The sequence below is a fragment of the Psittacula echo genome (assembly GCF_963264785.1).
Source record: "Psittacula echo genome assembly, contig: SCAFFOLD_163, whole genome shotgun sequence".
NCBI lineage: Eukaryota > Metazoa > Chordata > Aves > Psittaciformes > Psittacidae > Psittacula > Psittacula echo.
Window position 1 is genome coordinate 22433 of NW_027664189.1, and position 17585 is coordinate 40017.

The 17585-nt window shown below is 54.0% G+C and overlaps 1 protein-coding gene across 1 annotated transcript; it reads left to right on the top strand.

Annotated features, from left to right (window-relative positions):
- Nucleotides 1–281: 281 nt before the first annotated feature.
- On the top strand, nt 282–17342 carry ISOC2 (isochorismatase domain containing 2; the record flags this gene model as incomplete). The annotated part of the gene is made up of 6 exons (XM_080639940.1): nt 282–311; nt 1104–1243; nt 11511–11720; nt 14165–14235; nt 16118–16235; nt 17274–17342. Exons 2-6 carry the CDS (start codon nt 1118–1120, stop codon nt 17340–17342), a joined length of 594 nt encoding a protein of 197 aa, XP_080496066.1. The 5' UTR covers nt 282–311; nt 1104–1117.
- Nucleotides 17343–17585: the final 243 nt, after the last annotated feature.

Genomic DNA, 17585 nt, shown 5'->3' on the forward strand with positions numbered 1-17585 from the left:
AGGCCACGCCCACTGCCCGAGGCCACGCCCACGCCGCGCAGAATGAGCCCCGACCCTCCCATATAAGGCAAACGGTGCCCGCCCCCTCGCCGCTAGGCCACGCCCACTGCGTGCCGCGGGTCCCGGAGGAGAGGGCGGAAATGGCCGAAGAGAACCGGAAATGGCCGAAGCCGCCGTCCTTCCGCCACCTTGGCCCCGCCCACCCCGAACCGGAAGTCCCGCCTCCTCCGCGCTGTCCCCGCCCACATCGAGGCCATTGCCGGAGCCGGGACCCCGCGGCCAATCAGAGCGCGGCGCGCGGCTGCCCGCAGGTAACGGCCCCGCCCACTGCGGTGGGGAGGGGTCACGACCCCCCCGTGACCTCCCCGTGACCCCCCCGGGCTCCCACGGGCCCCCCCCCACCCCACGGCGTTGCCCCTTTAAGGCTCGCTCCAGGACGTCAGGCCCCGCCCCAGCCCCTGATTGGCTGCAGAGAGCCCCCCCGTTCTGATTGGCTCCCGGGAGGATGGGTGGGGTTCATGGGTTGGCTGCACCCAGCCCAGCTCTGATTGGCTGATGGGGAGGGAGGTGTGGAAGGGGGCGGTGCTGGCGAGCAGCGGCAGCTGCCATTGGTCAGGCGTTAGGGTGAAGCTGATTGGCTGCTGAGGCGGGCATGGAGGGGGCAGGGGGTGGTTGGTGGCTGCTGATTGGCCCCGGGGTGAGCGGGTGGGGTGGGGAGGGGGCGAGTCACGTGACTGACTCACCGCGAGTCAACCCCACACGCGTGTTCACGCATGTCCCGCGCACACGTGATCATGTGACTCCGCACAAGTGTGTTCACGTGACACTGCACACAGGTGTTCATGTGTGTCCTGCACACACGTGATCATGTGACTCCGCACAAGTGTGTTCACGTGTCACTGCACACAGGTGTTCATGTGTGTCCTGCACACACGTGATCATGTGACTCCGCACAAGAGTGTTCATGTGACGCCGCACACATCCGGTCACGTGACACTGCACACGCATGTCCAGGGTCACCTGCACACGTGTGATCACATGACACAGGAGATGTGTGTTCATGCGTGTCCCACACACGGGTGACCACGTGACCCTGCCCACAGGTGACCACGTGACCATGTCCCGCCTGGGCCGCCTCTGCCCCTCCAGCTCCGTGCTGCTCCTCTGCGACCTCCAGGAGCGCTTCCGGCCCCACGTGCACGGATTCAGCCTGGTCCTGAGCGCGGCCGCGCGGCTTCGGAAGGTGCCCAGCACCCATAGGGACCATAGAGCCCATAGGGACCCATAGAGACCATAGAGACCCATAGAGACCATAGAGACCATAGAGACCATAGAGACCATAGAGACCATAGAGCCCATAGAGCCCATAGAGCCCATAGAGACCCATAGGGACCCATAGAGCCCATAGAGCCCATAGAGACCATAGAGACCATAGAGACCATAGAGCCCATAGAGACCCATAGAGACCATAGAGGCCCATAGAGACCCATAGAGACCCATAGAGACCATAGAGACCATAGAGACCCATAGAGACCATAGAGACCATAGAGACCCATAGGGACCATAGAGCCCATAGAGACCCATAGAGACCATAGAGCCCATAGAGACCATAGAGACCATAGAGACCCATAGAGACCATAGAGACCATAGAGACCCCATAGAGACCATAGAGACCATAGAGCCCATAGAGACCCATAGAGACCATAGAGCCCATAGAGACCCATAGGGACCCATAGAGCCCATAGAGACCCATAGAGACCATAGAGACCATAGAGACCCATAGAGACCATAGAGACCCATAGAGCCCATAGGGACCCATAGAGACCATAGAGCCCATAGAGACCATAGAGACCCATAGAGACCATAGAGCCCATAGAGACCCATAGAGACCATAGAGACCCATAGAGACCATAGAGACCCATAGAGACCATAGAGACCATAGAGACCATAGAGACCATAGAGACCCATAGAGACCCATAGAGACCATAGAGACCCATAGAGCCCATAGAGACCCATAGAGCCCATAGGGACCCATAGAGACCATAGAGCCCATAGAGCCCATAGAGACCCATAGAGACCATAGAGCCCATAGAGACCCATAGGGACCCATAGAGCCCATAGAGACCATAGAGACCCATAGAAACCATAGAGACCCATAGGGACCCATAGAGCCCATAGAGACCCATAGAGACCATAGAGCCCATAGAGACCATAGAGACCATAGAGACCATAGAGACCCATAGAGACCATAGAGACCATAGAGACCCATAGAGACCATAGAGACCATAGAGACCCATAGAGACCATAGAGACCATAGAGACCATAGAGATCATAGAGACCCATAGAGACCATAGAGACCCATAGAGACCCATAGAGACCATAGAGACCCATAGAGACCCATAGAGACCATAGAGACCCATAGAGCCCATAGAGACCCATAGAGCCCATAGAGACCATAGAGACCATGGAGACCCATAGAGACCCATAGAGACCATAGAGAGACCCATAGGGACCCATAGAGCCCATAGAGACCATAGAGACCATAGAGACCCATAGAGACCATAGAGCCCATAGAGACCCATAGGGACCCATAGAGCCCATAGAGACCATAGAGACCATAGAGCCCATAGAGACCCATAGGGACCCATAGAGCCCATAGAGACCCATAGAGACCATAGAGCCCATAGAGACCCATAGGGACCCATAGAGCCCATAGAGACCATAGAGACCCATAGAGACCATAGAGACCCATAGAGACCCATAGGGACCCATAGAGCCCATAGAGACCCATAGAGACCATAGAGCCCATAGAGACCCATAGAGACCATAGAGCCCATAGAGACCCATAGGGACCCATAGAGCCCATAGAGACCATAGAGACCCATAGAGACCCATAGAGACCATAGAGACCCATAGAGACCATAGAGACCCATAGAGACCATAGAGACCATAGAGACCCATAGAGACCCATAGAGACCATAGAGACCATAGAGACCCATAGAGACCATAGAGACCATAGAGACCATAGAGACCCATAGAGACAATAGAGCCCATAGAGCCCATAGAGCCCATAGAGACCATAGAGACCCATAGAGACCATAGAGACCCATAGAGACCCATAGAGACCATAGAGACCCATAGAGACCCATAGAGACCATAGAGACCCATAGAGCCCATAGAGACCCATAGAGCCCATAGAGCCCATAGAGCCCATAGAGACCATAGAGACCATAGAGACCATAGAGGCCCATAGAGACCCATAGAGACCCATAGAGACCATAGAGACCATAGAGACCCATAGAGACCATAGAGACCATAGAGACCCATAGGGACCATAGAGCCCATAGAGACCCATAGAGACCATAGAGCCCATAGAGACCATAGAGACCATAGAGACCCATAGAGACCATAGAGACCATAGAGACCCCATAGAGACCATAGAGACCATAGAGCCCATAGAGACCCATAGAGACCATAGAGCCCATAGAGACCCATAGAGACCCATAGAGCCCATAGAGACCCATAGAGACCATAGAGACCATAGAGACCCATAGAGACCATAGAGACCCATAGAGCCCATAGGGACCCATAGAGACCATAGAGCCCATAGAGACCATAGAGACCCATAGAGACCATAGAGCCCATAGAGACCCATAGAGACCATAGAGACCCATAGAGACCATAGAGACCATAGAGACCATAGAGACCCATAGAGACCATAGAGCCCATAGAGACCATAGAGACCATAGAGACCCATAGAGACCATAGAGACCATAGAGACCCATAGAGACCATAGAGACCCATAGAGCCCATAGAGACCCATAGAGCCCATAGGGACCCATAGAGACCATAGAGCCCATAGAGACCATAGAGACCCATAGAGACCATAGAGCCCATAGAGACCCATAGGGACCCATAGAGCCCATAGAGACCATAGAGACCCATAGAAACCATAGAGACCCATAGAGACCCATAGGGACCCATAGAGCCCATAGAGACCCATAGAGACCATAGAGCCCATAGAGACCATAGAGACCATAGAGACCATAGAGACCCATAGAGACCATAGAGACCATAGAGACCCATAGAGACCCATAGAGACCATAGAGACCCATAGAGACCCATAGAGACCATAGAGCCCCATAGAGACCATAGAGACCATAGAGACCATAGAGACCCATAGAGACCATAGAGACCATAGAGACCATAGAGACCCATAGAGACCATAGAGACCATAGAGACCCATAGAGACCATAGAGACCATAGAGACCATAGAGACCATAGAGACCCATAGAGACCATAGAGACCCATAGAGACCCATAGAGACCATAGAGACCCATAGAGACCCATAGAGACCATAGAGACCCATAGAGCCCATAGAGACCCATAGAGCCCATAGAGACCATAGAGACCATGGAGACCCATAGAGACCCATAGAGACCATAGAGAGACCCATAGGGACCCATAGAGCCCATAGAGACCATAGAGACCATAGAGACCCATAGAGACCATAGAGCCCATAGAGACCCATAGGGACCCATAGAGCCCATAGAGACCATAGAGACCATAGAGCCCATAGAGACCCATAGGGACCCATAGAGCCCATAGAGACCCATAGAGACCATAGAGCCCATAGAGACCCATAGGGACCCATAGAGCCCATAGAGACCATAGAGACCCATAGAGACCATAGAGACCCATAGAGACCCATAGGGACCCATAGAGCCCATAGAGACCCATAGAGACCATAGAGCCCATAGAGACCCATAGAGACCATAGAGCCCATAGAGCCCATAGAGACCATAGAGACCCATAGAGACCATAGAGACCCATAGAGACCCATAGGGACCCATAGAGCCCATAGAGACCCATAGAGACCATAGAGCCCATAGAGACCATAGAGACCATAGAGACCATAGAGACCCATAGAGACCATAGAGACCATAGAGACCCATAGAGACCATAGAGACCATAGAGACCCATAGAGACCCATAGAGACCATAGAGCCCCATAGAGACCATAGAGACCATAGAGACCATAGAGACCCATAGAGACCATAGAGACCATAGAGACCATAGAGACCCATAGAGACCATAGAGACCATAGAGACCCATAGAGACCATAGAGACCATAGAGACCATAGAGACCCATAGAGACCATAGAGACCCATAGAGACCCATAGAGACCATAGAGACCCATAGAGACCCATAGAGACCATAGAGACCCATAGAGCCCATAGAGACCCATAGAGCCCATAGAGACCATAGAGACCATGGAGACCCATAGAGACCCATAGAGACCATAGAGAGACCCATAGGGACCCATAGAGCCCATAGAGACCATAGAGACCATAGAGACCCATAGAGACCATAGAGCCCATAGAGACCCATAGGGACCCATAGAGCCCATAGAGCCCATAGAGACCATAGAGCCCATAGAGACCCATAGGGACCCATAGAGCCCATAGAGACCCATAGAGACCATAGAGCCCATAGAGACCCATAGGGACCCATAGAGCCCATAGAGACCATAGAGACCCATAGAGACCATAGAGACCCATAGAGACCCATAGGGACCCATAGAGCCCATAGAGACCCATAGAGACCATAGAGCCCATAGAGACCCATAGAGACCATAGAGCCCATAGAGACCCATAGGGACCCATAGAGCCCATAGAGACCATAGAGACCCATAGAGACCATAGAGACCCATAGAGACCCATAGAGACCATAGAGACCCATAGAGACCATAGAGACCCATAGAGACCATAGAGACCATAGAGACCCATAGAGACCCATAGAGACCATAGAGACCATAGAGACCCATAGAGACCATAGAGACCATAGAGACCATAGAGACCCATAGAGACAATAGAGCCCATAGAGCCCATAGAGCCCATAGAGACCATAGAGACCCATAGAGACCATAGAGACCCATAGAGACCCATAGAGACCATAGAGACCCATAGAGACCCATAGAGACCATAGAGACCCATAGAGCCCATAGAGACCCATAGAGCCCATAGAGCCCATAGAGACCATAGAGACCATAGAGACCCATAGAGACCATAGAGCCCATAGAGACCATAGAGACCATGGAGACCCATAGAGACCCATAGAGACCATAGAGAGACCCATAGAGACCATAGAGACCATAGAGCCCATAGAGACCATAGAGACCCATAGAGACCATAGAGACCATAGAGACCCATAGAGACCATAGAGCCCATAGAGACCCATAGAGACCATAGAGACCCATAGAGACCATAGAGACCATAGAGACCCATAGAGACCATAGAGACCATAGAGACCATAGAGACCCATAGAGACCATAGAGACCCATAGAGACCCATAGAGACCATAGAGACCCATAGAGACCCATAGAGACCATAGAGACCCATAGAGCCCATAGAGACCCATAGAGCCCATAGAGACCATAGAGACCATGGAGACCCATAGAGACCCATAGAGACCATAGAGAGACCCATAGGGACCCATAGAGCCACCCATAGGGACCCATAGAGACCATAGAGACCCATAGAGACCCATAGAGCCCATAGAGACCCATAGGGACCCATAGAGCCCATAGAGACCATAGAGACCATAGAGCCCATAGAGACCCATAGGGACCCATAGAGCCCATAGAGACCCATAGAGACCATAGAGCCCATAGAGACCCATAGGGACCCATAGAGCCCATAGAGACCATAGAGACCCATAGAGACCATAGAGACCCATAGAGACCCATAGGGACCCATAGAGCCCATAGAGACCCATAGAGACCATAGAGCCCATAGAGACCCATAGAGACCCATAGAGCCCATAGAGACCCATAGGGACCCATAGAGCCCATAGAGACCATAGAGACCCATAGAGACCATAGAGACCCATAGAGACCCATAGAGACCATAGAGACCCATAGAGACCATAGAGACCCATAGAGACCATAGAGACCATAGAGACCCATAGAGACCCATAGAGACCATAGAGACCATAGAGACCCATAGAGACCATAGAGACCATAGAGACCATAGAGACCCATAGAGACAATAGAGCCCATAGAGCCCATAGAGACCATAGAGACCCATAGAGACCATAGAGACCCATAGAGACCCATAGAGACCATAGAGACCCATAGAGACCCATAGAGACCATAGAGACCCATAGAGCCCATAGAGACCCATAGAGCCCATAGAGCCCATAGAGACCATAGAGACCATAGAGACCCATAGAGACCATAGAGCCCATAGAGACCATAGAGACCATGGAGACCCATAGAGACCCATAGAGACCATAGAGAGACCCATAGAGACCATAGAGACCATAGAGACCATAGAGACCATAGAGCCCATAGAGACCATAGAGACCCATAGAGACCATAGAGACCATAGAGACCCATAGAGACCATAGAGCCCATAGAGACCCATAGAGAGACCCATAGAGACCATAGAGCCCTTAGAGAGACCCATAGAGACCATAGAGACCCATAGAGACCATAGAGACCATAGAGCCCATAGAGCCCATAGAGCCCATAGAGCCCATAGAGACCCATAGAGACCATAGAGACCCATAGAGACCATAGAGAGAGACCCATAGAGACCATAGAGACCCATAGAGACCCATAGAGACCATAGAGACCCATAGAGACCATAGAGACCATAGAGACCCATAGAGACCCATAGAGACCATAGAGACCCATAGAGACCCATAGAGACCATAGACACCATAGAGACCCATAGAGACCCATAGAGACCATAGAGACCATAGAGACCCATAGAGACCATAGAGACCATAGAGACCCATAGAGACCCATAGAGACCCATAGAGACCATAGGGACCCATAGAGACCATAGAGCCCATAGAGACCCATAGGGACCCATAGAGCCCATAGAGACCATAGAGACCATAGAGCCCATAGAGACCCATAGGGACCCATAGAGCCCATAGAGACCCATAGAGACCATAGAGCCCATAGAGACCCATAGGGACCCATAGAGCCCATAGAGACCATAGAGACCCATAGAGACCATAGAGACCCATAGGGACCCATAGAGCCCATAGAGACCCATAGAGACCATAGAGCCCATAGAGACCCATAGAGACCATAGAGCCCATAGAGACCCATAGGGACCCATAGAGCCCATAGAGACCATAGAGACCCATAGAGACCATAGAGACCCATAGAGACCCATAGAGACCATAGAGACCCATAGAGACCATAGAGACCCATAGAGACCATAGAGACCATAGAGACCCATAGAGACCCATAGAGACCATAGAGACCATAGAGACCCATAGAGACCATAGAGACCATAGAGACCATAGAGACCCATAGAGACAATAGAGCCCATAGAGCCCATAGAGCCCATAGAGACCATAGAGACCCATAGAGACCATAGAGACCCATAGAGACCCATAGAGACCATAGAGACCCATAGAGACCCATAGAGACCATAGAGACCCATAGAGCCCATAGAGACCCATAGAGCCCATAGAGCCCATAGAGACCATAGAGACCATAGAGACCCATAGAGACCATAGAGACCCATAGAGACCATAGAGACCATGGAGACCCATAGAGACCCATAGAGACCATAGAGAGACCCATAGAGACCATAGAGACCATAGAGACCATAGAGACCATAGAGACCCATAGAGACCATAGAGACCATAGAGACCCATAGAGACCATAGAGCCCATAGAGACCCATAGAGAGACCCATAGAGACCATAGAGCCCTTAGAGAGACCCATAGAGACCATAGAGACCCATAGAGACCATAGAGACCATAGAGCCCATAGAGCCCATAGAGCCCATAGAGCCCATAGAGACCCATAGAGACCCATAGAGACCATAGAGACCCATAGAGACCATAGAGAGAGACCCATAGAGACCATAGAGACCCATAGAGACCCATAGAGACCATAGAGACCCATAGAGACCATAGAGACCATAGAGACCCATAGAGACCCATAGAGACCATAGAGACCCATAGAGACCCATAGAGACCATAGACACCATAGAGACCCATAGAGACCCATAGAGACCATAGAGACCATAGAGACCCATAGAGACCATAGAGACCATAGAGACCCATAGAGACCCATAGAGACCCATAGAGACCATAGGGACCCATAGAGACCATAGAGCCCATAGAGACCCATAGAGACCATAGAGACCATAGAGACCCATAGAGACCATAGAGCCCCATAGAGCCCCATAGAGACCATAGAGCCCATAGAGACCCATAGAGACCCATAGAGACCATAGAGACCATAGAGACCCATAGAGACCATAGAGACCATAGAGACCATAGAGACCATAGAGACCCATAGAGACCATAGAGACCATAGAGACCATAGAGACCCATAGAGACCATAGAGACCATAGAGCCCATAGAGACCATAGAGACCATAGAGACCATAGAGACCCCATAGCACCCATAAAGCTCTATGACACCCACAGAGACCCCCCAACCACTGGACACTCAGATCTGCTCCCATTGCTCCACCTCCCTCCCCATTGCCCCCATTCCCCCATTGCCCCCATTGCCCCCATTGCCCCCATTTCCCCCATTGCCCCCATTACCCCCTTTGCCCCCATTACCCCCATTACCCCATTGCCCCCATTCCCCCCATTACCCCCATTACCCCCATTCCCCCCATTGCCCCCATTCCCCCATTGCCCCCATTCCCCCCCATTCCCCCCCATTGCCCCCATTGCCCCCATTCCCCCATTCCCCCCATTCCCCCCATTACCCCCATTGCCCCCCATTGCCCCCATTCCCCCATTCCCCCCATTCCCCCATTCCCCCATTGCCCCCCATTCCCCCATTCCCCCCATTCCCCCCATTCCCCCCATTCCCCCCATTGCCCCCATTGCCCCCATTGTCCCCCATTCCCCCCATTGCCCCCATTCCCCCCATTGCCCCCTTTTCCCCCCCATTCCCCCCATTGCCCCCCATTCCCCCATTGCCCCCATTCCCCCATTGCCCCCATTCCCCCCATTGCCCCCTTTTCCCCCCCATTCCCCCCATTGCCCCCATTCCCCCATTGCCCCCATTGCCCCCATTCCCCCCATTGCCCCCTTTTCCCCCCCATTCCCCCCATTGCCCCCATTCCCCCATTGCCCCCATTGCCCCCATTCCCCCCATTGCCCCCTTTTCCCCCCCATTCCCCCATTCCCCCATTCCCCCATTGCCCCCATTCCCCCATTGCCCCCATTGCCCCCATTGCCCCCATTGCCCCCATTACCCCCATTGCCCCCATTCCCCCATTGCCCCCATTCCCCTCATTGCCCCCATTCCTCCCATTGCCCCCATTCCCCCATTGCCCCCATTCCCCCATTCCCCCCATTGCCCCCATTCCCCCATTGCCCCCATTGCCCCCATTGCCCCCATTGCCCCCATTACCCCCATTGCCCCCATTCCCCCATTGCCCCCATTCCCCTCATTGCCCCCATTCCCCCCATTCCCCACATTCCCCCCATTGCCCCCATTGCCCCCATTGCCCCCATTACCCCCATAGCCCCCATTCCCCCATTGCCCCCATTCCCCTCATTGCCCCCATTCCCCCCATTGCCCCCATTCCCCCATTGCCCCCATTCCCCCATTGCCCCCATTGCCCCCATTCCCCCATTGCCCCCATTGCCCCCATTGCCCCCATTGCCCCCATTGCCCCCATTCCCCTCATTGCCCCCATTCCCCCCATTGCCCCCATTCCCCCATTGCCCCCATTGCCCCCATTCCCCCATTGCCCCCATTCCCCCATTGCCCCCATTGCCCCCATTGCCCCCATTGCCCCCATTACCCCCATTGCCCCCATTCCCCCATTGCCCCCATTCCCCTCATTGCCCCCATTCCCCCCATTGCCCCCATTCCCCCATTGCCCCCATTCCCCCATTCCCCCCATTGCCCCCATTTCCCCATTGTCCCCATTCCCCCATTGCCCCCATTGCCCCCATTCCCCCATTCCCCCATTCCCCCATTCCCCCATTCCCCCATTGCCCCCATTGCCCCCATTGCCCCCCATTACCCCCATTGCCCCCATTCCCCCATTCCCCCCATTACCCCCATTGCCCCCATTCCCCCATTCCCCCATTACCCCCATTCCCTCCATTGCCCCCATTCCCCCATTGTCCCCATTCCCCCGTTGCCCCCCATTACCCCCATTCCCCCCATTACTCCCATTGCCCCCATTCCCCCATTCCCCCATTCCCCCATTCCCTCCATTGCCCCCATTCCCCCATTCCCCCCATTCCCCCATTGCCCCCATTCCCCCATTCCCCCATTGCCCCCATTCCCCCCATTGCCCCCATTGCCCCCATTCCCCCCATTCCCCCCATTGCCCCCCATTGCCCCCATTGCCCCCATTGCCCCCATTCCCCCATTGCCCCCCATTGCCCCCATTCCCCCATTCCCCCCATTACCCCCATTGTCCCCATTCCCCCATTACCCCCATTGCCCCCCATTCCCCCATTGCCCCCATTCCCCCATTGCCCCCGTTGCCCGCAGGGGTGCCAGGCGCTGGGGGTGCCGGTGCTGGTGACCGAGCAGCGCCCGGAGGCTCTGGGCCGCACCGTGCCCGAGCTGGGGGTGCAGGACCTGAGCCCGCACCCCAAAACCTCCTTCAGCGGCGTCCCGGTGCTGGAGGCGGAGCTGCGCGCCCGGCCCCGCCTCCGCTCCGTCCTCCTCTGCGGCATCGAGGCGCAGGCCTGCGTCCTGGTGAGGGGCAATGGGGGAATGGGGGCAATGGGGGAATGGGGGAATGGGGGCAATGGGGGAATGGGGGCAATGGGGGGAATGGGGGGAATGGGGGAATGGGGGGAATGGGGGCAATGGGGGGAATGGGGGAATGGGGGCAATGGGGGAATGGGGGGAATGGGGGAATGGGGGGAATGGGGGAATGGGGGCAATGGGGGAATGGGGGCAATGGGGGGAATGGGGGGAATGGGGGAATGGGGGCAATGGGGGAATGGGGGCAATGGGGGAATGGGGGGAATGGGGGAATGGGGGGAATGGGGGCAATGGGGGGAATGGGGGCAATGGGGGAATGGGGGCAATGGGGGGAATGGGGGCAATGGGGGAATGGGGGAATGGGGGCAATGGGGGCAATGGGGGCAATGGGGGTAATGGGGGCAATGGGGGAATAGGGGGAATGGGGGCAATGGGGGGAATGGGGGCAATGGGGGAATGGGGGGAATGGGGGGAATGGGGGGAATGGGGGGAATGGGGGGAATGGGGGCAATGGGGGAATGGGGGGAATGGGGGGAATGGGGGCAATGGGGGAATGGGGGGAATGGGGGGAATGGGGGCAATGGGGGCAATGGGGGCAATGGAGGGAATGGGGGGAATGGGGGGAATGGGGGGAATGGGGGTAATGGGGGAATGGGGGGAATGGGGGGAATGGGGCAATGGGGGCAATGGGGGCAATGGGGGGAATGGGGGCAATGGGGGCAATGGAGGGAATGGGGGGAATGGGGGCAATGGGGGAATGGGGGTAATGGGGGAATGGGGGGAATGGGGGGAATGGGGCAATGGGGGCAATGGGGGGAATGGGGGCAATGGGGGCAATGGAGGGAATGGGGGGAATGGGGGGAATGGGGGGAATGGGGGGGAATGGGGGGAATGGGGGGAATGGGGGCAATGGGGGCAATGGGGGGAATGGGGCAATGGGGGGAATGGGGGAATGGGGGTAATGGGGGTAATGGGGGGAATGGGGGCAATGGGGGAATGGGGGCAATGGGGGGAATGGGGTGAATGGGGGGAATGGGGGAATGGGGCAATGGCGGCAATGGGGGTAATGGGGGCAATGGGGGGAATGGGGGTAATGGGGGAATGGGGGAATGGGGGTAATGGGGGCAATGGGGGCAATGGGGGGAATGGGGGCAATGGGGGAATGGGGACAATGGGGGAATGGGGGTAATGGGGGGAATGGGGGGAATGGGGCAATGGGGGGAATGGGGGCAATGGGGGCAATGGGGGGAATGGGGGTAATGGGAGCAATGGGGGGAATGGGGGTAATGGGGGGAATGTGGGGAATGGGGGCAATGGGTGAATGGGGGGAATGGGGGGAATGGGGGGAATGGGGGCAAGGGGGGAATGGGGGCAATGGGGGGAATGGGGGGAATGGGGGGAATGGGGGAATGGGGGGAATGGGGGGAATGGGGCAATGGGGGCAATGGGGGCAATGGGGGGAATGGGGGCAATGGGGGCAATGGGGGCAATGGAGGGAATGGGGGGAATGGGGGGAATGGGGGAATGGGGGTAATGGGGGAATGGGGGGAATGGGGGGAATGGGGCAATGGGGGCAATGGGGGGAATGGGGGCAATGGGGGCAATGGGGGCAATGGGGGGAATGGGGGCAATGGGGGCAATGGGGGGAATGGGGGGAATGGGGGGAATGGGGGGGAATGGGTGGAATGGGGGGAATGGGGGCAATGGGGGCAATGGAGGGAATGGGGGGAATGGGGGGAATGGGGGGAATGGGGGGGAATGGGGGGAATGGGGGGAATGGGGGCAATGGGGGCAATGGGGGCAATGGGGGAATGGGGGCAATGGGGGGAATGGGGGAATGGGGGTAATGGGGGGAATGGGGGGAATGGGGGAATGGGGGCAATGGGGGGAATGGGGTGAATGGGGGGAATGGGGGAATGGGGCAATGGGGGCAATGGGGGTAATGGGGGAATGGGGGCAATGGGGGGAATGGGGGTAATGGGGGAATGGGGGAATGGGGGTAATGGGGGCAATGGGGGGAATGGGGGGAATGGGGGAATGGGGGCAATGGGGGGAATGGGGGAATGGGGGGAATGGGGGAATGGGGGTAATGGGGGGAATGGGGGGAATGGGGGCAATGGTGGGAATGGGGACAATGGGAGCAATGGGGGGAATGGGGGTAATGGGGGGAATGGGGGGAATGGGGGCAATAGGGGAATGGGGGGAATGGGGGGAATGGGGGCAATGGGGGAATGGGGGGAATGGGGGGAATGGGGGGAATGGGGGCAAGGGGGGAATGGGGGCAATGGGGGAATGAGAGCCATGGGGGGAATGGGGGTAATGGGCCGTAATGGGGTAATGGGTCTGGGGTGAATGGGGCTGGATATGGGGGCAATGGGTCCCAGGGATTTGGGGGGTCAATGGGGACCCCCCCTTTGCTGCCTCCCCCATAGCAAACAGCGCTGGATCTACTGGAGCGGGGCCTGGATGTGCACGTGGCCGTGGATGCCTGCTCCTCACGCAGGTGGGGGGCAATGGGGGCAATGGAGTTCAGTGGGGTTCAGTGGGGCTCAATGGGGTTTCAATGGGTTTCAATGGGGTTTCAATGGGGTTCAATGGGTTTCAATGTGTTTCAATGGGGTTTCAATGGGTTTCAATGGGTTTCAATGGGGTTCAATGGGTTTCAATGTGTTTCAATGGGGTTTCAATGGGTTTCAATGGGGTTCAATGGGTTTCAATGTGTTTCAATGGGGTTTCAATGGGGTTTCAATGGGTTTCAATGGGGTTCAATGGGTTTCAATGGGTTTCAATGGGTTTCAATGGGGTTTCAATGGGTTTCAATGGGTTTCAATGGGGTTTCAATGGGTCTCAATGGGTTTCAATGGGTTTCAATGGGTTTCAATGGGTTTCAATGGGGTTTCAATGGTTTTCAATGTGTTTCAATGGGTTTCAATGGGTTTCAATGGGGTTTCAATGGGTTTCAATGGGTTTCAATGGGTTTCAATGTGTTTCAATGTGGTTTCAATGTGTTTCAATGTGTTTCAATGTGGTTTCAATGTGTTTCAATGTGTTTCAATGGGGTTTCAATGTGTTTCAATGTGGTTTCAATGTGTTTCAATGTGTTTCAATGGGGTTTCAATGTGTTTCAATGTGTTTCAATGGGGTTTCAATGGGGTTTCAATGGGTTTCAATGGGTTTCAATGGGGTTTCAATGGGTTTCAATGGGTTTCAATGTGTTTCAATGGGGTTTCAATGGGTTTCAATGGGTTTCAATGTGTTTCAATGGGGTTTCAATGGGTTTCAATGGGGTTTCAATGGGTCTCAATGGGGTTTCAATGTGTTTCAATGGGTTTCAATGGGTCTCAATGGGGTTTCAATGGGTCTCAATGGGGTTTCAATGGGTTTCAATGGGTTTCAATGGGTCTCAATGGGGTTTCAATGGGTTTCAATGGGGTTTCAATGGGTTTCAATGGGTTTCAATGGGGTTTCAATGGGTTTCAATGGGGTTCAATGGGGTTTCAATGGGTTTCAATGGGGTTTCAATGGGTCTCAATGGGGTTTCAATGTGTTTCAATGGGTTTCAATGGGTCTCAATGGGGTTTCAATGGGTTTCAATGGGGTTTCAATGGGTTTCAATGGGTTTCAATGGGGTTTCAATGGGTTTCAATGGGGTTCAATGGGGTCTCAATGGGGTTTCAATGGGTTTCAATGTGTTTCAATGGGTTTCAATGTGTTTCAATGGGTCTCAATGGGTTTCAATGGGTTTCAATGGGTTTCAATGGGTTTCAATGGGGTTTCAATGTGTTTCAATGGGTCTCAATGGGTTTCAATGGGTCTCAATGGGTTTCAATGGGTTTCAATGGGTTTCAATGGGTTTCAATGGGGTTTCAATGGGTTTCAATGGGGTTTCAATGGGTCTCAATGGGGTTTCAATGGGTTTCAATGGGTCTCAATGGGTTTCAATGGGTCTCAATGGGTTTCAATGGGTCTCAATGGGGTTTCAATGTGTTTCAATGGGTCTCAATGGGTTTCAATGGGTTTCAATGGGTTTCAATGGGGTTTCAATGGGTTTCAATGGGTTTCAATGGGTCTCAATGGGTTTCAATGGGTCTCAATGGGGTTTCAATGTGTTTCAATGGGTCTCAATGGGTTTCAATGGGTTTCAATGGGTTTCAATGGGTTTCAATGGGGTTTCAATGGGTTTCAATGGGTCTCAATGGGTTTCAATGGGTCTCAATGATTTTCAATGGGTTTCAATGGGTTTCAATGGGGTTTCAATGGGTTTCAATGGGTTTCAATGGGTCTCAATGGGTTTCAATGGGTCTCAATGGGTTTCAATGGGTTTCAATGGGTTTCAATGTGTTTCCGTGGGGCTCCCTGGCTCCCCGCTCTGTTCTATGGGGCAGCCCCATGGACCGGGCCGTGGCGCTGCAGCGGCTCCAGGGCAGCGGCGCCTTCCTGGGCACGAGCGAGAGCCTCCTGCTGGGGCTGCTGCGGGACAGCGCCCACCCCTGCTTCCGGCAGGTCTGGCACCGCCCCTTATGCAAATGAACCCCGCCGGCCCCGCCCACCGGGCTCTCATTGGCCCGTGGTGGCCCCGCCTCTTCCCACGCCCCTCACCCATTCAAGGGGGGTGATGGGGTCTGTGCTGCTGGGTTTATTAGGGGGTAATTAAGAGGTAACTAGGGGTTTATTAGGGGCAATTAAGAGGTAATTAAGGGTTTATTAGGGGTAATTAAGAGGTAATTAAGGGTTTATTAGGAGCAATTAAGAGGTAATTAAGGGTTTATTAGGGGTAACTAAGGGTTTATTAGGGGTAACTAAGAGGTAATTAAGGGTTTATTAGGGGTTAATGAAGAGGTAATTAAGGGTTTAATAGAGGGTTAATGAAGAGATAATTAAGGGTTTTTTGGGGGTTAATGCAGAGGTAATTAAGGGTTTATTTTGGGGTTAATTAAGAGGTAATTAAGGGTTTATTGGGGTTTAATGAAGAGGTAATTAAGGGTTTATTAGGGGTTAATGAAGAGGTAATTAAGGGTTTATTAGGGGTTAATGAAGAGGTAATTAAGGGTTTATTCTGGGGTTAATGAAGAGGTAATTAAGGGTTTATTCTGGGGTTAATGAAGAGGTAATTAGGAGTTTATTGGGGCAATTAAAAGACAAGGATTAATTTGAGGTTTAATTAAGAGGTAATTAGAGGTTTCTTATGGGATAATTAAGAGGTAAGCAGGGGTTCATTTGGGGGTTAATTAAGAGGTAATTAGGGATTTATTGGGGTTAATTAAGAGGCAATTAGTGGTTAATGAGGGGTTAAACGGGCGTTATTTAGGGGTTAATTAGGGGCTAATTATGGTGTTAATTACAGGCTACTGGAGGATTAATGAGGGGGTTAATTAGGAGCTGGATATGGTGCTTGTTGTGGGTTTATTAGTGGTTGGTTAATGGCTGGTTATGGGGCTCCTTAATGCTCATTAACATTCATCAATGCTCATTAACAGTCACTAACGCTCATTAATAGTCATGACTGCTAATTAATATTCATTAGCGCCCCTCTTGGCCCAGGTGCTGCAGCTGATCAAGGAGCCCATTCCTAACATGGAGCTGCTGCAGGGGGGGCCATGGGGGCTCTGAGCGACCCCCCCAAACCCCCCCCCCCATGGGGGTCAATAAACGCTGCCCCCCCCCCCCCCCCCGAGAGCCCGGCTGAGTCCTTGGGGGGGTCTATGGGGAGAGGGGGGCCTTGGGGGGGTTTATAGGGGGTCTATGGGGAGATGTGGGTTAGGGGGTTTCTATGGGGAGAGGGGGGTCTATAAGGGGTCTATGGGGAGAGGGGGGTTATAGGGGGGTCTATGGGGAGAGGGGGTTATGGGGGGG